Source organism: Humulus lupulus, chromosome 8, assembly GCF_963169125.1.
Source record: "Humulus lupulus chromosome 8, drHumLupu1.1, whole genome shotgun sequence".
In the NCBI taxonomy this organism is placed as follows: domain Eukaryota; kingdom Viridiplantae; phylum Streptophyta; class Magnoliopsida; order Rosales; family Cannabaceae; genus Humulus; species Humulus lupulus.
This window is the reverse complement of record NC_084800.1, coordinates 99,819,632-99,841,461: the sequence shown is the minus strand read 5'-3', so window position 1 is coordinate 99,841,461 and position 21,830 is coordinate 99,819,632. Positions and strand designations below refer to the sequence as shown.

Below are 21,830 nucleotides of genomic sequence, written 5' to 3'. Positions count from 1 at the left end.
CCTTGTTTATTATAGCTTTAAATAAATGGGTACCCACAGAGGTTCTCCGCCCCAACAGAGATTCCCTGCCCTACCCCGACGGAGAATATGCGGGGATGGAGGTGGGGGGAGCACCCTTGCTAATTACTCGCTCCGTTTCCATCCCTAGTTAAGAGAATGTTTGAGAGATAGTTTTAGAGAGAGAGGTTGTTAATAACAGGGACAATTGTGTCCAAATTTTACAAAATGACATAGATTTTGGATAGGTATATTTAAAAATTTTGGTGTATTAGAATGCATAACATAACATGTAATATTTTCCTATTTATGTTCTTTAACCAATGGTGACGACTGAAATTTAATCCAGCAGCTGTGGAGCTTTAACGCCGTACGCTTTCTTAACAATATTTTGGCCACCAATAGTATGAACTGTCAAGTCAACAGCTTGTTAAAATATTCGAGTTCTTTTTTTATTTTTAAAGAGAAATATTCGTATACTATTTACACAATTATTTCAGTCCCCATTTTGGTTGAGTATAGTGCCTAAAAAATCCCTTGTTTTGCTTTATTTTTACACAAGAAAGAAAGGGACAAAATCAGATTCATGAAGTACTTTTCAAACGCTTACATATTTTTTATTTTTTGGAAATACACTTTTCTCCTAACAAGCTGGATATAGACACAAAATAAAAGATATTAAATATACATATAGTTTTCTGTGGTACCTTCGATTAATGTCACTTCACTTTATTAATTAAAAATTAATGTTGGAAGGTCTTGATCTTGATTCTTGATCTTGATTATATATTAATAAAGTAAAGTGGGTCTCAAATTCATTGGTTGGAAAGGTTAATTTTAAACATAATTTTGGTAACATTTGAATAAGCACGTAGAAATATGCATGCTTGAATTTTTTTGGATGCTGATCCATTCTACCTACCTAAAAAGAAACTTTGCAACTAAGTCGACAGTGGTTTACATTTATTTTCCTGATTTGGACTGGAAAAAATGTGAAACTCACAGGGCTGAGTCACAAACAATTTGAGGAAAGCAATGAATTTGAGGAGTAGGAAACTACTTTGTTTTAAGGTGTTATTGTCCCAACTTAATGATATTGAAGTGGATAGCAAAAAAAAGAAGAAAAAAAATCTAATAATATTGAAGTTCTTCTTCGGGTTTTCAAATAATACACCAAAAAACTCTCAAAATCTATTTGATCTCTTTGTAGGTACCACCTAATAGTTACTAAATATCTTTCAATTGATTAAGTTTAACTCTTTATGTTCTAACTTATAATCCGATAGAGTAGAACCTCACATCCTATATATTTATAGGAAGCTTATATGGTTGTGTAGGTTTTTTTTATCATGTTGATATGATACTATTCACTTTCATACATGTGGATGATAAATTGTGATCTCAAATTTGTCTATATAATGGTATTTATTGTAATAGTAGTAAATCCTTTACAAATCTTTAAGAAAATATTGATAATTTGTTGTGTTGAAAATAAGGTTTAAATAAGTTTGGATAATCATGTATCTGTACAGCAAAAAAGTTTGGAACCTTATTTTTGGGATGATAAATTATCCATATTTTATTTTCAGAAATCAATGAAAAATTCATTATAACTATAATGAATATCGCTATAAAAAATCTGAAAACTTAGTGCATAGAGTAAAATACATTGGAGGATTCTATAATAGGGGCTTCAAAAAGAGCTCCATTAGTAGGGCTCTTTTGTATTTCCAATCCGTGAATATTTTTTGGCGCAATTTTTTTTATGACTGTGTGTATTGTAGTCATTTAGAACATCCTATAAATTTTCATAAAATTCTGAATAATTTACAGTGTCCAAAACTAGTTTAAAAACAGATCATGCGCGCGAAAAATAATAAGTTTTAATCTAATTTTCGATGCAGTAAATTATTTAGAATTTTTTGAAAATTTACAGGATATTTTAAATAATTACAATATAAAACGGTTATAACAAAAATCAAACTGAAAACTGTTCACAGGTCGAGAATACAAAACAGTCCCACTAGTAAGGCTCTTTTTGAAGCGTACAAATTTCCAAATACATTTGCCATGATACATACATACGACCATTATATATTTATATAATATTGTACATCTTCTAAGTAAAAAAATTGTTTTCACAGGCTTTGGTAGAAGAAGTTTCCAGCAAAGAAAAAGGACAACGTAATAATAAAATAGAGGAAGACAAAAGCACCTGATCAGTCTAAACCAGATTCCATTTATTATTTGTGGCTTGATGAATGGTACCAACCAAATTGATCTTTGTTACCACAATAAAAGGACCCACCCCTTGTACCATTACAATCCCCAAACTTGAATAAAAGTGTTGTTTGGTGACATATCTAGCCATATGGATTATGTATTTAGATATGTTAAACCAAGCTGCAATGTAGATTGATTGAAAAGTGTTTCGTCGGCAATAACTTTTTTCTTTTCCACCTAGAGATTTCTTTAAGAGTAATTTACTAACATTTTTTTATTTTAAATTTTTTTTAAGAGCGACTACTGATCACAAAAACTGTGACTTTAGAACAAAAAGATTACCATGAATAGTACGTCTTTAAACAGAATAAAATTATTTTCACTTCTATCCTAATCAGGTCCATTTCTGTCAGGCTTACGATTCACAATTCACAAAGGCTGTCCTACGAAATGTAGAGCACAACAATCGAGCTCACTCAGAGATTGGAAAACCAAACTCAAAAGCACAAGTGGAACTGTAATCAATAGCTTATTAAGTTTTCGATGATTAATTACACCTGCAGTGAACCTGCAAACAAGGGCTTTTACTCGCCTGTTAAAAAATGACCGTCGCCTAGAAACCTCAAATTATAAGGCCCAATTATAGTCCATCTCTTTTTCGCAATAAGGTAAAGAACCAAACATGAATTAAGAGTTGAAAACTGAACTAGAAGTTGTAAAGAAACTAAGCAGAAACTGAATTAATCTTGGATATGTTTTTTCAGTATCTGAGGTCCTTAGCAACCTCAAAGAAATGAGCTACATTCTCCTCAGGTGTACCTACTACAATTCCATGGCCAAGATTCAAAATATGTTTCCCTCTACCAGCTTTCTTCACGGTATCATTTATTCGGCCAGTGATGAATTCCTTGGAACCAAAAAGAACACCAGGATCTATATTACCCTGTACAGCTATATTTGGCCCTAATCGCTTTCTACCTTCAGCCATATCAACCGTCCAATCCAAGCTAACGACATCAACACCAGTCAAAGCCAATCTCTCAAGCAACCCCCCAGATCCACTTGCATAAAGGATTAGGGGGAGGTTTGGATGTGTTTGTTTCACAGTGTCTACAATCTGCTTCAAATATGGAAGACTGAATTCCTCAAAATCTACAGGGCTTAGTTCTGTGGCCCATGAATCAAAGATCTGAACAGCTTGAGCTCCATTATCAGCTTGATATTGAACATATTTTGCCATGGAAGAAGCAAATTTCTGAAGTAATGCATGAAGTACCTGAACAAGGAATCAGATGTACGAATAAGTAAATGGCAGAACTTTTGGACTAATGACTGAAATGAGAACTAATTCCCTACAAATTCTACTACACTTTGAAACAAGTATTGTTTTTGGTCCTCAAAGGATAGAAAATGTACTAGGGGTGCAATGTTGATTGAAATTTGAGCATAAAACCATTCTTGCAAAGCTCAAGTATACCATAAAAGAAGTGGTGATCTAGTAATAGATTGTAGCCACAAAATCAAAGCCAATAGGTATGGTGGATAAGAAAGAAATAACAATTCTAAAATGCCAATTAATAGCTAAATGACTTATAATACAATGTAGTAACTATTAGGCAATCAACACCAAGTAACATGGGTACCACTAAGACACTTGTCAAGTCAATTCATCACTGGTATGTCATCTGAGTGACCTCACTCATTCAGTACAAGCACAAATTACCTTGGGCTGAGAGAACGCTAATCTCTTAATTTTTGTGAAATGCTTTGATGAACCTCCTTCAACTACGTATGATGCCAACGTAAAGGGAGCTCCAACAAAACCAAGCACTGCAGCCTTATTATCTACCTGGAATAGTAAGGAAATGATGTGAGGATACCAAATGATGTACAGATACATATACTATAGGAAATTAAATCTGCTTACTGTCTATCCTGCTACTATTATATATGATAAAGGTTGTAAAGCCAGTTACTAAAAACATTCATTAAAGAAACAATTTATATTACACATAAGCTACTTAGTTTTTTCATATTTACAGCATTATTCATATATATATATATATAATATATATAACATTCCTTTCAAACTTGCTTGCTATAATCTGAAAAATGCCGATTTTCCTCTAATTCATATAGGGTACAAGAAGCAATATATGATAATTGACTTCTTTTATGTAGTTGTACAAGAAGAATAATTGACTTTGTGAAAATAGTTAAACTAATAAACTTTACTACTTATGAAGCAATCGATGAAAATTAAAAAAGTCAAACACACTGAGCCAAACCTCTTTCCGCAAAATTGTTAGTGCTTCTCCAACATATGGAACTGAATCTTCTGGAACAAACTCTCTTACTTGATCAACATCATCAGCTGTGCGTAGAGGATCGAATATGATAGGACCCTTACCCTTCACAATGTCAAATGGTATGTTCATCCCAGAAAGAGGGGTTAAAATGTCTGAGAACAAAATAACCTGTCACAATTTGATAGACAATGTCAGAAGATAAAGCAATTAACTAAATTCAATCTGCTAAACATAGAATTGTAACAGATTTGATCCCAGAGAAAGACATCTTACCCCGTCAGGTTTGAAAACCTTCCAAGGCTGTAATGAAATTTCCACAACAAGATCCACATTCTCTGATCTTTCCCGAAATGACGGATGCTTCTCGCAGAGAGTTTGATAACTCTGTTCAAATTTCCAAAATAAGTTAGATGAAAGATAAATACTTATTACTGGAATCAAGAAAACATTGCCTACTAGTGAGAAAAAAAAAAAGACAAGAAAAGGATACACGGTAAGAGCAACCACCTAACCACAACGTGTGTTAGTCTTGTCAAACGGTTTTCTTTTACACACAACCAGAAGTTCCGTAGTAATTGAAAATATTGAGCTAGTTGGTTTTTCACTCAGGTGCTTTCAATACTTTTACAATTATTTCTCCAAAACAAGGTTCAAAAACAAAAATGACCAACTGGGCGAAAATGTAAACAAAGTAATGATATCCAAATAAAGTCAATAAAGACCTGCCTTCATGTACCTCCCAGCTTGCCTCATTAGCCAAACTGGGGGCCTTTCCACATCTTCCCCACGAACAGCGTTAAGCAATAGTGGCTCTGCGACAGAAGTAACTTTGGGTTCTGCCACAGTCCCTGAATGGGATTAGGATGAATTAGAAATCTCAAGTTAATAAATTCCAACCGTAGTTCGTTGCATAAACACTATTTCATATGAATAAGACCGTTGACCTTGACCTTATCAAAGGTAACAAGAAAACCCAGTCTAGTTATGGTGGCTCTTGAAATTGAGACTAGACAACATGATCGTCTGAGTAACTTAACCACCATAAAAGAATTTCAAGACAAAAAAGAAAAAATATTATCCTCTAACTTCAAAATTGTCAAATGCAGCTAACTAAACCAATAAGAAACCAATTTTAAAACTCGGAATACTCATTCATACCATAAAGCCCACTGTTTGGTAACCGAGAAAAAGGTGAAAAACAAACAGACTAGAAATCTCAATCCATAAGGAAACAATATAACAAGACACAATTATGAGTAAGAAAAGAAACGCTCCAATCATCAACATGTAAACATAATTGTTGACACCAATATCTCGAGAAACTAAAAACCATGAAAATGGAAAAAAGAGAAAATTACCTCCGAGGGTACAGTGGATTCGGGGCTTGGAAGTGAATCTGGATCTTGAACATGAAGGAAAAGAGAGAACAGAGAAAGTGGGTATGGAGTTATAACTGTACAAACAGGACATGTTGGGCGGAGAATTGGGAATTCGAAGCTTTAACATCTCTGAGAGATTTTTGAAAAGTCAAGAGGTTGAAGAAGAAGCAGGAGTCGAAAATAAATAACTATGGAAGACAAGAAAACGATGATAAAAAGATAAGAAAAATGAATGCAAATCTCGTTTCTGGATTTCACCAAACCCATTGATTTTCGCCACCTCAGATAAACTGTATGGCACACTGGGCCCACTTTTTGTGCAATTATAATTACTTTTTATTAGTTCCATTAGATTGAGATCAAATCACAACAATAATTAATTCACTTCCCCTTCTCCCTTTTTTTTTCTTCAGTGTTTAGCAACGGTATGAGGATTTGGTTAATAAAAAAACATATTAACATTATTAGATTGTGTATTATTCTAACATGTTTTTTATCTAAATTTATAAAACAATGAACAAAATGGTGTCGTGGTGTAGTTGGTTATCACGTCAGTCTAACACACTGAAGGTCTCCGGTTCGAGTCCGGGCGACGCCATCTCTTTTCTTTTTCTTCTCTTTATTTATAAATATAATTATGGAAGAGACGAGATGAAAGTATCATCCCCATAAAAAGAATAAGAAAATCAGTGCTGAGAAGTTTTATAATAATTAGTAGTTGTAATACTTCTACTTTCTTTTTCACTCTTTCACATCAATAAGAATTGGATACATCTAATTTGGTAAACGCATACAGCTAAAATTGAAGAATTAACTATAATAAAGGAACAGAAAAAAAATAATGAAGATCAACAACTAGATTACAAGGAGAAATACTATAGAAAAAGAATCAGAAAATGGTATCAATAGTCAGCTTCCTTTTAGGTGGAGATTTCTCAACTATCTGTTTTTGAAGGTCCATGAAAGTGGCCCCCTTGTTGGCAAATAATCTTCTTAGGTTGATCACCGAAAGTTCATTGAAACTAGCTACTGCAAGATCGGCCTGCTCTAGATCATACCTGTAAATGGCAGCAGCATTCAACTTATGAGCAACCTAAGAAAATAACTAAACAACCATTGTTTTGATATACCCTATTTGCTCTTTTCACATCATCTCAATTTATTAAAGAAAGCTAAATGAGCAAAAATGTTTTCTTATGCAACTACCCTATAATGAACAGATTGAAATTGTTTTGTCAATTTAAGATTACTCACGCAGGGTGTGCGCCAATTATTGCAACAGCCATCATGGTGCAATTGTGGGCAGCAGTTATGCCTCTTGGATCATCCGCAAACACTACGCACTTAGATGGTTTTCGGTCCAGCTGCAAGGGTTATAAAAAATGGTTTAGAAAATAGAAACATTGGCAAGATATTTTATCAGCAATAAAATTTTGCACCATTTAACACAATTTTGATTCTTTAAGAAAAGGAAGACTATCCCATTTCAGTCGAGAGCACTACCAATATTATGTGATAGGCATATATATTCAATAGGTGCCGAAATCCATACCTTCACAGCTGCCGAAAGGAATCTATGAGCTATGGATTCCATGCCATCTTCCTCTGTTACAATTGCCTGTCAAAGAAATTGATAGTCATCTCAGCTGAGTAGTTGCAATGCTAATGTAGCGATAGAATAACCTATTGAAAAAATTGTATACCAAAAAATCATTTTAACTCTTCATAGATCACCAACCTGAAAATACTTTTGGAGTCCTATTCGATCCACAGTTTCAACCATGCTTTTCCTATCAAGACTAGAGACTAAAGCACATGGAATTCGAGCAGTGGATACAGCATCAAGCCACTCTTTGAGGCCCTCCATAGGTTTGTCAAGCTAAGGAAAAGAGGGAGTAAGAGAATATTATCAATAGACACTTCTAAGAGAAATACACATGACCTTAAGAGTGTAGACAACATTCAGTGCTCACCCTCAAAAGATTTTCATAATATAGCTCCGAAAATCTTAAACTCAGTCTATCCATCTCGCTTTCAGCTTCATCCCACAATAAAAGCTGACAATTTTAAGAGACTTATGAGAGACATTCAAGAAAAAAGAAAAAATAAATAAAGAAGAAAGTCAAAATAAATTAAATAGTTTGCATAAACATAAGAACAATGTTGAAACCTTATTCAACACGTGATCAGCACCAGCATATAGCATCACTCTTTGCAATTCACCATCATCAGGAATTTCTTTACCTACACAATAATCATTTTTTTGAAGAGAATAAGATATGTTATCAGTTATGAGATGTTTAATCTAACTTGGTAAGACATAGACTGTATTATTCCAAATCAACAGAACGCTCATTCTCTACAAGGTACAAATTTTTCATAAATGGCTAAATCAAATAACTGCACATATTAAATATTCTCTGGGTGCATTCTGCAGACAATGGTCAGCAACCCCATCACAAGAGCTAGTCTAAAAGAAATTTTTTGAAGCATACCCTCTTCTGAGGCAAGCTGCTTCCATGCCATCAATTTCAAAGCCCGAGTATCTGCCTAAAACGCATTATACAAGGAATTAAATGGGCGAACGCTCAGGATATATATAAGGTTTCAAATAGGACGGCAGATTTGAAAGTTTACCACGACATTGTCAAATGAAAAGATAAGACCATAAGCTTCATCTGGCTTCATAGCATAGCGTATCCGTTGAAGAAAACCTTCTTGCAACTTTTCATTCAAAAAATCCTATTTGAAATAAAAAAAAATAACACAGCTTACAGACTATTTTCTGCTAGTAGTAGCAAGTAATATAAATTAAATAAAATTCAATGGAAAACATAATAGAATGATTAAAATTATTATACCATTAAAAAGAAAATCCTTACCACATCAATCTTAAGAGGCCCATCTAGTCTAAAAGTCTCAAAACCTTCCCCATATTCAGCTCCAATAGCCTGAGAAGCAAAAAAATAAATAATAATCAAAATTACCATTTCCCAACTCCATGTACAGAAAAAATGAAATAACAAAAAACTAAAGCCTTCTATTAAAGTTCTTGAACATCGCATAGTCCACCAATTATTACTGAAGAATCACAGAAATTAAGGAAACCCCAGAAGTTAAACTTGAAATTTCTGAAGCTCTAAGCCTCTATTCCCTAGCATCCATTTCTACAACCAATTAAAAAAAAGCAATAAATATATAAAAGGGGCAGGAGAAATCAGAACCTCTTTGATGAAAAGCTTGTTGGGCATGCTGGGAGAGCCATTAGCGGAGCCATTTCCGTCGAATCCACAAGCGTTTCTGATCACCAGATGCTGCTTAATCAGGTCGAAACGCTTTAGTCTCTGTTATGCATGGTTCAAAACAGTCAAGTGAAACCGCCTTATCGATGAAACAAAAAAAAAAAAACAAACAAACAAAACGAAAGAGGGAGGGAGGGGGAGAGAGAGAAAGGCGTACCGAAAATCTGAACTTGGAAGGGAAAGAAGAGAGTGAAAAGCGAGAAGAGGGTGGGCATGGAAGGAGAAGAGAAGAAGCTCTGAAATTGCTACAAGCGCAGTCCATTAGAGAGAAAATTATACCGGCACAGGAGGAAGGAGCTACTTCCGTTTTGGATGTCAAATTTTTATTTATTTATTTATATTTTAAAATTTTATTGTAATGTTAATAATTAATAATATTGGAACGGTGAGATAATAGATAATAGAGTGTTGTTATTTTTCATTTTAATATGAGCAACGTATTAGGTGGTAATTCATGATTAGTCACTAATACCTCATACTTATTAAATTTCAAATAAATGATATTTATTAAATTTCAAATAAATGAAATTCAATTTTGAATTGTATAAATAGATGTATGCGGTGTTGGTGACTGGTAACGCCCTTAGCAATTCTCGAGATAATATGTTTGAAAGTGCACGTGATCCTGCGGCGCTGCCTTTCATCTCATTTGGTTTTGGCACATGAATTGCTGTCGTTTTCCTCCTTTATGGTAGCTTAATTTCTTTTCTCTTCTTTAATTACCAAAGCAACATTTTTGTGTATTCTAAAAACAAAAACAAAAGACAACATTTTTCTGATTTTTTTTTCTGGAGAAAATACAAATATATGAGTGTTATTAATGCCTTATCATAAAAAGTAAAACCCAACTATTAAAGGTTCACTTAACACTTAAATAGTTCAGAAAATCTTGCTCGAATCCCTTCTGGCCCACCCTTTTTTTGTTTTTTAATATTCTAATTATTTAATGATAAAATAGTTCATGCTAATTTGCATGAGTGGCAAACATAAATAGAAGAGTGGTCAACTAAGCTGAGGGGTAATATAAGACTAATTCCTTAAATTTAACATTCAATTTGTGAGTGTGGTTTTACAAATGAAGTATGTTCGAATGGTATACATTAGATCAAGTCAGCAAAGTTACTGCCTATTTTTCTAGTTTTAATGCCATTTAGTATTATTTGTTAACTGTTGTAAAACTTTATAAATATGTCTTGTTCCTTTTATTTAATAGAACATATTTCATTTGTAATGAATATGGGTTATTTTAGAAAACGAAAGAGAGCTTGAGTGAGAAAAACTTGAGTTTTGGATAGAGATTTTTTTGTATATGGTCAAGTATTTCATAATGCATAGAAGAACATAGTTCAAAAAGAGTGTAAGCTCAATTTATTTGAGTTCAACCTCTATAATTCTTGAGATCTTAAGATTGATTTTATTATTTTTTTACCGATTTTATCTTGAATTTGTGCAAGTTGTGTCTACTAGTTTGTTGCTTTTGTGTGTGTGGATGAATTTAGTACGAGGAAGACAAATTTCCTAACAAAGTAATATTATTTAAGAATATGATCTACTGTTAATTAATTCTTTCTTTTAATCTTCACATGAAAGCATTTTTCTTTGAAAATAAGGTATAGAGGTTAGAGAATGGTGTATCATAGAGTAACTCTTTCACTGATAGCAAAGTAAGTTGATTCTTAAGCTAAGTGCAATTTCGTCTCATTGTTTAACTTTGTTATTAATCAAAGATTCTCCTACATATTTGGAACTAGAGATAGCCAATAGCATGACAGCACAAGATAATAAAAAATTTAGTATTTTTCGTGCACTGGAGACCACCAACACGTACTTTGGAACAATAAGAAATGGTCACTTCTTGACTTTCATTCTAAAAGCTAGTTCCTAGTAATCCAAAATCGAATCATTTAAACCTATAACAATCATATTCTCATTCGATGCCTTCAGATTCCTGGAGAAAAAAAAAACGTCTCTTTCTTCCTTTTTTATTCAGCTAACATGGCCTCAATTATGAATAAACATATTGTTTATGTATTAGACAATATATTCTCATGATTTTTGGAGGCAATATTGTCTAATACATAAACGAGAGAAGCCATTTGCTCAGAATATACAATAATATGGGGGTGAAAGAGAGCGATCAAAACTCTAAACATGAAACCATGGCATAAGAAGTGGCAAATTTAGCAAAAACACTTTAGAGACGTCATAACTTTACAAATTTCCATATAAAGTCAACCTTGCAACATGTTCAATTTAATAAGAAAATTGGGTACATTTCATAACAATAGAGGAAACAAGCTATCTATTCTTAGAATCCAAACTCCTACTCTTACTGTACAATAGCCAAAAGACTTGCCTTTTGAGAATAACATAGGTGATGGCAAAAGCTCCTCCTGTTACCATTTCAATTTTCTATCTTCACAAATTGATATGGCCCCATCACCCAAATCTTCTAACAAAAGTGAAACCTCGGATAAGTTTTTCAAACTTCATTGGGAGAGTCGATAGATCATTCTTTAGTCGGCTGTTTCATCAAATGAAAAATAAGATAAACAAAATGAAATGATACCAACATATGGTAGAAAGACTAAACAGTAAAAGAATTTGGCTTTGATTCATAAATGCTAGTGAATCATATACAGTTATAGACATTAATCAATGCAAAGTACCACATAAGTGTGCCATCCATAACCCGTACAGTCTTCCCAACAATCCTGTGATTTACAATGCCAACAATAATAAAATAGTTATGAATAATTAACATCGGTTGACTAGAAAATATATAGCAAAGCTCTAACTAGTGCAAAGAAAACAAACAGGCTCAGATGACTCAGCCGCTGCCGGATCTGTCCCATCTTCACTCTGCAAGTAAAGAACTCATCAGAATAAAGCAGATAGAGAAAACCATGCAGACAATGGAAACAATGTGACATCGGATGAAGTAGAAAACGAAGATGCATAATAAGCATTAGCTTTGGTTTGGTCACGTGTGTTAATAATGTGAGTTTAGACATTAAAGCAGGGAAGAGATATACCGCATAAGTATGCCAACCATCAGAATCATCAGAGTCTTCAGAGCATTCTTTGAATGTATGACCCTGAGATTTTAAAAGAAAAATTAGGAAATCATCAATTGACTAGTATAATAAATGTGCTCTCTTAGTTCTTGAATGCAGACATGAATCACATGAAAAAACTTTCTAACTATTGTTGAACCAACCTTGTTATGCAAACAACAAGCTAAGCATTCAGTTCCTAAACAACACAAAATTTAGAAGAAAAATGAATAAATACAAGTAAACTTGTACATTTGATTCGAAGAAAGTGGAAGATGCAAAAAAGACTTCATGATAACTAAATCTAAATTACAATCTATGCAAGTAACATCAAAACAACCATTAGATAAAACATGCTGAAAACATAATGGAAACTCAATTTTTTTTATGGTTCCTCTGAACTGAGTCTTGATTAATTCCACTCGAGGTAAGAGCATTTGCTCTCTAGCTTCTAGGAAGACTAAAATTGTTTTTGATGAAACAAACAAATGCATCAGAATTTATCCATTGGAAGGAAAGAAGAACACTCCTAACTCTGGCAAAGAACTATACCAAAAACCAAATACCAGACTAAGCATCATGTTAGCATAATGAAAATGGAATTAGGTGGCATAAGGAACATGTAATACAAAAAATTACAAAAATTATGTTAATTCTTACCTCTAATTGCACATTATTTTTAATGAATTATTTGAAGCATTGAAACGATCAATTTGGAATAATCATAATGAAGTTGCAATACTAAAATATATCATAGCTCTAATTACCTTTGACATTTTACATGCTTCTTTACGCGTAGCTTTCTCGTGGACAAAGTCCACATAACAAGCTTCACGAACGTATGGTTGCCTCTCCTATCAAAAAGCCAAAACAAAATATGATAAAAATTCTTCATTATTACAACCAAATAGACATCACAAAATTTTCAATAAAAATATACCTTCTTTGACATGTTCTTCCAAGTTTCAAACCCTTTACGATCAATCTCAATTGAATCTTCTTCACTTTCATAGTTTTCCTTGAACTCCTCCCTGAAACGGACATCTTCTCCAATTATAAATGTCACTATCAACTTCCCTTTTCTAACAAAAGCTATTAAAATCTTGAAATTAGAAGATACAACTATCTGATCCCAAGTTAAGTTCATTCCTCATTTGGTGTCAGAATGCAATATACAACTTCAAACTTTTACAAGTAATAACAATCGTACCTTTTTTTTTCCCTAAATATTTTTAACCAAAACTTACATAAATGCACATAATAGATAGTGCACAGGTTAAGCAAACATAACTGAAAGTTGGCTGGGCAGTTTATAACGAGCCAAATTATTCTTACAGTGACTGTGTGTGGATTTCATAAAATAAATAAAAGATTAAAAGAAGCTTATGCATTTATTCTTAGCATCATTTGATATAATACTGAAAAGTTGGTGAAAAAAAAATGTACATGAAGAAAGAAAAGGCCGATCTGGGTTGGTCCCAAAACGACTCTTCTTTCACTTTTGGGCTCGCTCGTATGCCTTTGAATCTTTTCACTTTGTGGGATGATTGACAATCATGCATATCTGCCAAAGCAATTGCCACTGACACGCCACACACATGGCTGCAACACACATGTATAATCGCTATTAAAATCCCCAAACAACAAAAGAAACCGGAAACAAAAACAGAGAATGTATTTCAATAAATGAAAAGAGACGTACCAGTTTTGGAAGGCACTCCCATCAGAAGCACGAGGAATCGCTCGAACCCTTTTGCGGATCCTCGGCGCAGCTGCCATTATAGGATCGATTCGAGCTTTACTCGGCCAAGTCTGCAACTTTTTATTTTAGTGGAAGACGAACTGACTTGTTAATATACGCACAAGGTTTACGTCACATCTTTGTTCGATTAGAAGCGGCGTATTTTAATTTAAACTCGGCTTCTTCAGCTAAATTGCGCCGTATTACTTTTGGCGCGGAACCAGTTGAGGTGAAAATGAAAAGACAACCGAAAAAATAAAGAGAAATAATTAAGTGAAAAACATTCCCGCTGTGACTAAAGAAAATGGCGGACAATAATTTTTTATAGGAATAGAATAGTAATAGCAATAATCGATGTTATATTAGCTAATCAGAATTCGACACGTAATAGGTCTAGGGCGAACACTGTTTGGACGTGTAAGTAGGGGATTGGCTGAGTTTTGATTAATAATTTGTAGTTGTCGCCAATAGGAGACACGTCTCTTAGATCAAGGCCGTACGAACTTGACCTTTGTCTCTTATCTGATTGCCGCATTGGTGTAAGAATAGGAAGGTATTGGTTGGCATTATTTTTGTGTTTTTTATTTATAAATTGGGGTTATTTTTATTATTTTCGAGAAATTTGGTTAATATTTTTCATTATTATTTTGACATTAGAGGAAGGGATTCGAATTTGAGATTTCCTCAAAGAAAAGTGTGATATTATTAGGCTAACTATGACTATTTTTACGTATTTTTTATTAAGTAGAAAAGTTAATAAATATATTTTGAAAAAATAAAATATCATGAAACTATAAAAAAAATTAGAGGGTGATAATGACCTCATGAGAGTTGGTTTAGTTCCCTAGCTGAGTAAGTGTGTTTGTTAAAGAAATCTATTAGAGTTGTTAATTCATTTTTTTGTTTCAACTATATTGGTTGTTACATTGTTGTAACTACTATGTTTTTGTATCTTTTTGGCTATATAATAAAGGAACTCTCTATTAGAAGATTGCTATGCTTTTTGCAATACTTCAATGAGATTTTGTCACTATTGTTCTTAAGTTCTTTGAGTTTTTACAAATCTGTTCATGGTATCAAGAGCCTCTGACTAAAGTCTTCAATGGAGCCCTCTGATGATCCTGCTGTTCTCAATGCTGGTGCACCGGTGTCCTCTCCGGCCAATGCTTCGACTCCGTCTCCAGCTCAAGCGCCAACGCAGCCCTCTGCCCCGCCACTAATTTCGTCGTTTACTGGATCTGCCTCTTTTCCAGTGTGGAATTCGTTTTCAAGTTCCTTAACTTCGTCTCTTACGATTAAGCTCAATCGTGTTAATTTTCTTGCCTGGAAATCTCAAGTGGTTCCTACTGTGATCGGACACGATCTAGATGACATTCTGTTCAGTAATGTTTCACCTCCTATGGTTCTTGTTAATGAAGAAACAAACCCAGTGTATCTTCAATGGAAATGCAAAGACCAGCTCTTACTTTCTTGGATGCGCTCGTCTATGTCTGAAGGGGTCCTTGCATCTATCGCAACTTTTACTACTTCTTTCTCTGTTTGGAAAGCTCTTGAACAAAAATTTTCCAACCAATCTAAAGCTCGTCTTCTTCAACTCAAAGCCCAATTTTCTCATGACTATGCTGATAAGGTCAAGTCTTTGGCTGATGCTTTGGTTGTAGCTGGTTCCATAATTAGTGATCAAAACATTGTTCTCCAACTTCTAAATGGTCTTGGACCCGAATTTGACCATGTTGTGTCTAGGATCACTTCTCGAAGTGATTTTCTATCTCTTGAAGTTGTTCAAGCCTTACTCATGTCACATGAAAGTCATTTGGAACGCCACCAAACCATGAGTGATCTTTCTCTGAAAATGGTCGCCAATCTCACATTTGGTTCATCAAGAAATGGAGGTTATACACCAAGGACATACTCTCATCTTGGTCGTGGAGGTTCTTTTGACAATTCTTCAAGGTTTGCTTCAAGAAATGTTTCTCGGGGTTACCCACCAGCTCCTTGCCTAATCTGTCAAGTTTGCTTGAAGTCTGGCCATACTACTGCAATCTGCCATTACCGCTTTGATAAGAATTGGGTTACTCCAAAGGCTCTTGTGCCACAGCCTCGGGCATATCTTGCTGAACAAGATTTTGACTATGATCCTCAGGCCTATTCAACCACTATTGTTCAAGATTTTGGGGATGATCACGCTTGGTACGCTGACATCGGGGCTACGAACCATGTTGTTTTTGGAATTGAAAATTTTGACTCGGCTACTCCATACAATGGCACTGAAACTCTTATTGTTGGAAATGGTAAGAAACTTCTCATTTCACACATTGGTACAACTACTTTACCCTCGTCTTCTTCTCCCCTAAACTTAAATTATGTCCTACAAGTGCCTTCTATTACTAAAAATCTTGTTAGTGTCTCTAAACTAACCAAAGATAACAATGTTTTCTTGGAGTTTCATAAACATTGTTGTTTTGTTAAGGACAAGCAAACATGGACAGTTTTACTCAAAGGACAGGTTAAGATGGGTTACACATGCTTGGAGAGGATGCTTCCAACCGCTCAACCGCTTCTCTACAATGCCATTTAGTTACTACATCTAGGAATAGATTTTTGATTTTAGTCAATATTGTAATCAAACAGCTGTTACTTCAACTTCTCATTGTAATTCTTCTTTGACTAATGAAGTGAAAACAAATTCTACCCCTTCTGAATGTTCAGCTCATCTGTATCATACACATTTGCAACATGATGTTAACACATAGCATTGTAAACTTAGGCATCCTGCCTCTGCCACTTTGAACAAAATCTTATCTCAGATTCCACATTCGGGTTCTATAAAAGATTTACACTTTTGTAATGCTTGTCAACAAGGTAAAAGTCACCGTCTACCTTTTCCATCGTCAAGTAGTCGTGCATCTCAGCCACTGGAACTCATTCATACCGACCTTTAGGGACCATCTCATGTCTCTTCCAAAGATGGTTTCAAATAATATGTCCATATCTAGGATGACTATAGCGGTATACCTGGATTTTTCCTTTGGTTCTCAAATATCAGGCATTTGATGTATTCATTAAGTTCAAAAGTTTGGTTGAGAAGCAATTTGGACTACCTATTAAATGCACTCAAGCTCATTGGGTGGTGAGTACCGACCTTTTGCAAGATTTTTGGCAGATCAAGGCATAAAGTTTTAGCATCCTTATCCCCATACACATGAGCAGAATGGTTGTGCTGAAAGAAAACATTGGCACGTCACTGAAATAGGCTTAACTCTTTTAGCTGAGTTTGGTTTGGATCTTTCTTATTGGTGGTATGCTTTCCAATGTGTTGTGTACACTATTAACAGACTTCCAACAGTAGTATTGGCCAATCTCAGTCCTTATGAGTGCTTATTTGGGAAGAAACCTGAGTACGCCTTTCTGAAGTCCTTTGGTTGTGCTTGTTTTCCTCACCTTCGGCCTTACAACACTCATAAGCTCGAATTTCGCTCGTAGCAGTGCATATTTTTGGGCTACTCTCCTCATCACAAAGGCTATATATGTGAGAATAAGGAGGGGCGTGTCTTTATTGCTCGAAATGTGGTGTTCAATGAGTCTCTCTTTCCTGCTTCCACTGCCACTAGTAACAATCAAGTACTCAATTTTCTTCTAAAAATTTACCTACTGCTAGTTTCCAAACAACACCAATTTTTTTCCTAGCTAATAACTCTTATTCTGTTGGTGCTCCAATGACTTCTGAGACTCAATCTCCAACTCCTCCTGCTGTCAATATTGAGCTGCAGCTACAAGAGTTCTCTCAACCTTCACTTGCTGAAACTGAATTTGTGATATCTGACTTGCAAACTAGTCGAGATCACTTGCTACCTTCTCAGTCACATGCAGTCACTCAAGCAGATACTAGCCGAGATATTTTTTCTGCTGTGCTTGACTTTTCTCAAAAAATTCCCACTGCTACTTCAGCCGCTCCTCGGACTCATCAAATGCGAACTCGGTCAAGAAGTGGAATTTACAAGCTACTCAGAAACACAACATCCCCTGCCAGAATCATTGTTGCCTTCCGAGCCAAAATCCACAAAGGCAGCTCTACAACATCCACAATGGTATGCCTCCATGAAGAAAGAGTATGATGCTTTTATCACTACAGGTACTTGGACTCTAGTACCTTATGAACCTAATATGAATGTGATTGGCAATAAGTGGGTTTACAGAGTGAAATTAAAGGCTGATGGCACTTTGGACAAGTTCAAATCTTGCCTAGTTGCTAAAGGATACTTGCAAACTCTGGGTATTGATTATCAAGATACTTTTAGTTAGTTGTAAAACCATCTACTGTTCGTATAGTACTTACTTTGGCTGTTTCTTATAATTGGCAAGTTAAGCAGCTGGATGTTTCAAATGCCTTCTTAATTGGTCATCTAAATGAAGTGGTATATATGCAGCAGCCGCAAGGCTTTGTTATTGAGGATAAACCTGCCTATGTTTGCAAGTTAAATAAGGCTATCTGTGGTCTTAAGCAAGCACCACGCGCTTGAAATGATAAGCTCAAGCAAACACTTTTTCAGTGGGGTTTTAAGGATTCTAAGACTGATACTTCATTGTTTGTTTATGGTTCTGGTTCATGTCTGGTCATTTCGCTGGTATACGTGGATGATATCCTTATTACAGGGCCGAATTCCTCCTTAATCACCAAGCTCATTTCAGATCTAAATACCTATTTTTCTCTAAAAGATTTGGGACCTGTCCATTATTTCCTTGGTATTGAGATTCTATGGGCATGTATTTGTCTCAAAGTAAGTATATTACAGATCTCCTTGTCAAGCTTCATCTTGATGGTGCCAAGAGTTGTCCATCTTCAACGAGTTCTACTCATAAATTGTCACTTACTGAAGGCGATTCCTTTGAAGATGTCACTTTATAAAGAAGCACTTTAGGTGCTTTGCAGTACCTTACACTTACTAGACTAGATGTGGCATTTATAATCAACAAGCTAGGCCAATTTATTCATGCTCCAACTACTATTCATTGGGATGCTTGCAAACACCTTATGAGGTACTTGAAAGGCACTGTTTCTGAGGGATTACTCATTCGGCCAGCTCCTATGTTAAGTCTTCACGGTTATTTGGATGTGGATTGGGCCAGTTGCCCCAAAGATAGGAGATCTAGTGCAGGTTATGCCATGTTTTTAGGTGGAAACCTGGTCTCATGGTCAACAAAAAAGCAGCAGTTGTTTGCTCGCTCAAGCACTGAAAGTGAATTTCGGGCCCTTGCTAATGCAGCTGCAGAAGTTAAGTGGCATGTTTCTTTGCTTACTGAACTTCAAGTCTCTCTCTTGGAGAGTCCCATTATTTGGGTTGACAATCAGAATGTTGCAGATTTGGCTGCTAATCCAATGTTCCATGCTAGGTCCAAGCACATTGAATTCTAAGTGCACTTTGTCCGAGATCAGATTATAGCCAAAGAACTTTCAGTTCAATATGTTCCTTCTGCTGACCAAGTTGCAGATGTTCTAACCAAATCTTTGTCCTTGGAACACTTCAGATATCTAAAGTCCAAACTCAAAGTTGTTTCTACCCCTTTTCGTTTGAGGGGGGATGAGAATAACCTCATCTGAGTTGGTTTAGTTCTCTAGCTGAGTAAGTGTGTTTGTTAGAGAAATTTGTTAGAGTTGTTAATTCATTTTTTTGTTTCAACTGTATTGGTTGTTACATTGTTGTAACTACTTTGTTCTTGTATCTTTTTGGCTATATAATAAATGAGCTCTCTATTAGAAGATTGTTATGCTTTTTGTAATACTTCTATGAGATTTTGTCACTATTGTTCTTAAGTTCTTTAAGTTTTTGCAAATCTGTTCAGAGGGAGTAATGTAAAAGATAAAATGAGGAAAAAAAGAAGATAAATAAAATAAAGAGAAAGAAAATGGGGAAATAAAAACCAAGATAAAGATAAAGCATATATGACAGTATGCTTTTGTGGTGGCCAACTTTCGATCTTTTCAGTGGAGGGCTCGGATTGAACAATGGCGGCATGAGTACAATGGTGGCTTATGGTAGGTGGCAGTTTGGGGTGCTTGGAGGGTGCGGGTGGTTTAGTTTGTGTTTGCTTGTTGGGGTTTGTGTTTCGACCTTAGCTGTTGAGGGGCTGGGATTTTTTTGCTTCCATTGCCATGCTTGTTTGCTATGTTATTTCATTTTTAGTTTGTTTAGGTTTTCCAATGATGGCGATTATCACCCATGGTCTCACTATCTTCCTGATGGGGTCAGTGGTTTTCATGATGGTACTTTGCTTTATTAGATTACTAAAGCTAATCAGCTTACCTATGCTGGACAATACTTACTGGGTTTGATTTTCTTCAAATCTGGATATGAATTTTGTCTAGTAGGACATTGGTCCACCGTGTCATGATCTTCATGTGTGTTACATTTGCAGTCATTGAGCTTGTGGATCGTTGTTTTATTTATAATAATTGTGTTTCTTTTGTCCTTAATCTTATGAAAGATCATTGGCTTTTAGTCGTTATTGGGATTAATTTGTCATTTTTCCATTCGAAAGTAAACTTAGTCTTCTCTACACAAGACGGAAGCTTGATTGTTGGTGCTTATATAGACTTTTAGTTGGAGTTGCTGTATGGATTGTCTTTCTATTGATTAGTGTAAACGACTTGGTACGTTTATATTGGTTAAAATTGCTCTTTGAGTATTTTTTGCTTGTAAATGACTATGTGCAATTGACTTATCAATGAAAAAAAAGCAAGATAAATTATTGTGAGAAAATATGATTACAAAGAAAGTGATAAATGTTGAAGTGTAAAAATTGTCTTAATGACTATCTTGCATCATTAGAAAGATCCAATTATGGAAACATGCAATTAATCATTATTTACTCCCATGATTACACATTGGGTGAACTTAATCAACTATCTAATGTATTTTTCATTCAAAACATAAGAGAACCCTATGGAGTACCTACAAGAAAACCTTTTGATGCCTAATTTAGTAAAAAAATCCTGACAATATTTTGACAAAGTAACAATAAGTATAAGAAGTAAAATTAAGGTATTGAATGAGTATTCATAATCAAGTTATCAGGAGTGTAGTCTTCTTTTAAAGATATTGTCTCCTATTCTTGATGGCCTTATCCATTAGACTATCTCAAAGAAGCATAATGAGACCTTAACTCACATTCGTGGCAATAAAGAAATCGAAAGGGCATTGAAGTCTTTAAAGTCAAATAAAGTTCTAGGCTCTTATAGGATGCCCACATCCTTTTGCTTGCATTATTTGGAGACAATCCACAAGGATCTTTCCAATATGGTGCAATATTTTTTCATGAATGTTGAATTATGTTAGGTTGATTTTATGCAAGTTTTAAATAGTAATTTAAGATATTATTTGAGTGCATTTAATTAGTTTGTGCAAATTTATGCTTGTTTTCTTCTTGTTTCAAGTTATAATAGTCAAGTACATAATAGAGTGAAATGAGAAGAAAAATATTAAATACGATGGATTTAGAGTTGAGTGTGGAGTTTCAAGATATTATGGGTGGAAAATACTAAGTTGATGCTCAATATGCGTCGTTTATGCTTGATAACGCAAGCTGAATTTCGACCATTATTCTTTTGTTTTCTGGAAAAACTCCTAGAAATAGAAGTTGTAGATATTTTTCTTAGATTTCCATAAATTTTTTATTGTCGAATTCCAAGTTATGTTTAGAAAGTTACGGTCAAAATACTATCACTAGTCACCGCAGAGTTTTTACGAGCTAAAGTTCGCAACCACTGCCCCTACACCTAAACAGTAGTGCGACCGCACCCAACGTTGACAAAGGAAAAAATTGTG

At 34.7% G+C, this 21,830-nt stretch overlaps 3 protein-coding genes and 1 non-coding gene across 4 annotated transcripts; 1 reads left to right on the top strand and 3 right to left on the bottom strand.

The window, feature by feature from the left end:
• Positions 1 to 2,730: 2,730 nt before the first annotated feature.
• LOC133798222 (uroporphyrinogen decarboxylase) lies at positions 2,731 to 6,098 on the bottom strand. Its single transcript, XM_062236441.1, has 6 exons — positions 5,888 to 6,098; positions 5,256 to 5,377; positions 4,803 to 4,913; positions 4,509 to 4,697; positions 3,944 to 4,069; positions 2,731 to 3,496 (listed from the first exon to the last, which is right to left on the bottom strand). The coding sequence occupies exons 1-6, from the start codon at positions 6,033 to 6,035 to the stop codon at positions 2,981 to 2,983; spliced, it is 1,212 nt and encodes a 403-aa protein (XP_062092425.1). The 5' UTR covers positions 6,036 to 6,098; the 3' UTR covers positions 2,731 to 2,980.
• A 334-nt stretch (positions 6,099 to 6,432) lies between these two features.
• TRNAV-AAC (transfer RNA valine (anticodon AAC)) lies at positions 6,433 to 6,506 on the top strand. The gene has a single exon. It is a non-coding gene; the product is annotated as a tRNA-Val (tRNA).
• Positions 6,507 to 6,619: 113 nt separating this feature from the next.
• LOC133798223 (5-amino-6-(5-phospho-D-ribitylamino)uracil phosphatase, chloroplastic) lies at positions 6,620 to 9,544 on the bottom strand. Its single transcript, XM_062236442.1, has 11 exons — positions 9,368 to 9,544; positions 9,133 to 9,252; positions 8,791 to 8,859; positions 8,546 to 8,650; positions 8,404 to 8,458; positions 8,079 to 8,152; positions 7,882 to 7,965; positions 7,647 to 7,787; positions 7,461 to 7,526; positions 7,163 to 7,272; positions 6,620 to 6,966 (listed from the first exon to the last, which is right to left on the bottom strand). The coding sequence occupies exons 1-11, from the start codon at positions 9,470 to 9,472 to the stop codon at positions 6,798 to 6,800; spliced, it is 1,098 nt and encodes a 365-aa protein (XP_062092426.1). The 5' UTR covers positions 9,473 to 9,544; the 3' UTR covers positions 6,620 to 6,797.
• Positions 9,545 to 11,409: 1,865 nt separating this feature from the next.
• Positions 11,410 to 14,291, bottom strand: LOC133798221 (high mobility group B protein 2). The gene is made up of 8 exons (XM_062236440.1): positions 13,969 to 14,291; positions 13,713 to 13,868; positions 13,207 to 13,297; positions 13,034 to 13,120; positions 12,246 to 12,308; positions 12,028 to 12,072; positions 11,880 to 11,924; positions 11,410 to 11,734 (listed from the first exon to the last, which is right to left on the bottom strand). The coding sequence occupies exons 1-8, from the start codon at positions 14,043 to 14,045 to the stop codon at positions 11,720 to 11,722; spliced, it is 579 nt and encodes a 192-aa protein (XP_062092424.1). The 5' UTR covers positions 14,046 to 14,291; the 3' UTR covers positions 11,410 to 11,719.
• Positions 14,292 to 21,830: the final 7,539 nt, after the last annotated feature.

Coding starts and splice junctions, on each gene's coding strand:
- LOC133798222 (XM_062236441.1), bottom strand. CDS start 6,035: ATGTTAAAGCTTCGAATTCCCAATTCTCCGCCCAACATGTCCTGTTTG. Junction 4,698..4,802: donor AGGTTTTCAAACCTGACGGG/GTAAGATGTCTT, acceptor AAATTGTGACAG/GTTATTTTGTTCTCAGACAT. Junction 4,070..4,508: donor TAACAATTTTGCGGAAAGAG/GTTTGGCTCAGT, acceptor TTACTATTCCAG/GTAGATAATAAGGCTGCAGT.
- LOC133798223 (XM_062236442.1), bottom strand. CDS start 9,472: ATGGACTGCGCTTGTAGCAATTTCAGAGCTTCTTCTCTTCTCCTTCCA. Junction 7,966..8,078: donor CTGATCACGTGTTGAATAAG/GTTTCAACATTG, acceptor TAAAATTGTCAG/CTTTTATTGTGGGATGAAGC. Junction 7,527..7,646: donor GACTCCAAAAGTATTTTCAG/GTTGGTGATCTA, acceptor TTTCTTTGACAG/GCAATTGTAACAGAGGAAGA.
- LOC133798221 (XM_062236440.1), bottom strand. CDS start 14,045: ATGGCAGCTGCGCCGAGGATCCGCAAAAGGGTTCGAGCGATTCCTCGT. Junction 12,309..13,033: donor AAGCATGTAAAATGTCAAAG/GTAATTAGAGCT, acceptor TTAAAATCTCAG/GGTCATACATTCAAAGAATG. Junction 12,073..12,245: donor ATGGTTGGCATACTTATGCG/GTATATCTCTTC, acceptor CTTTACTTGCAG/AGTGAAGATGGGACAGATCC.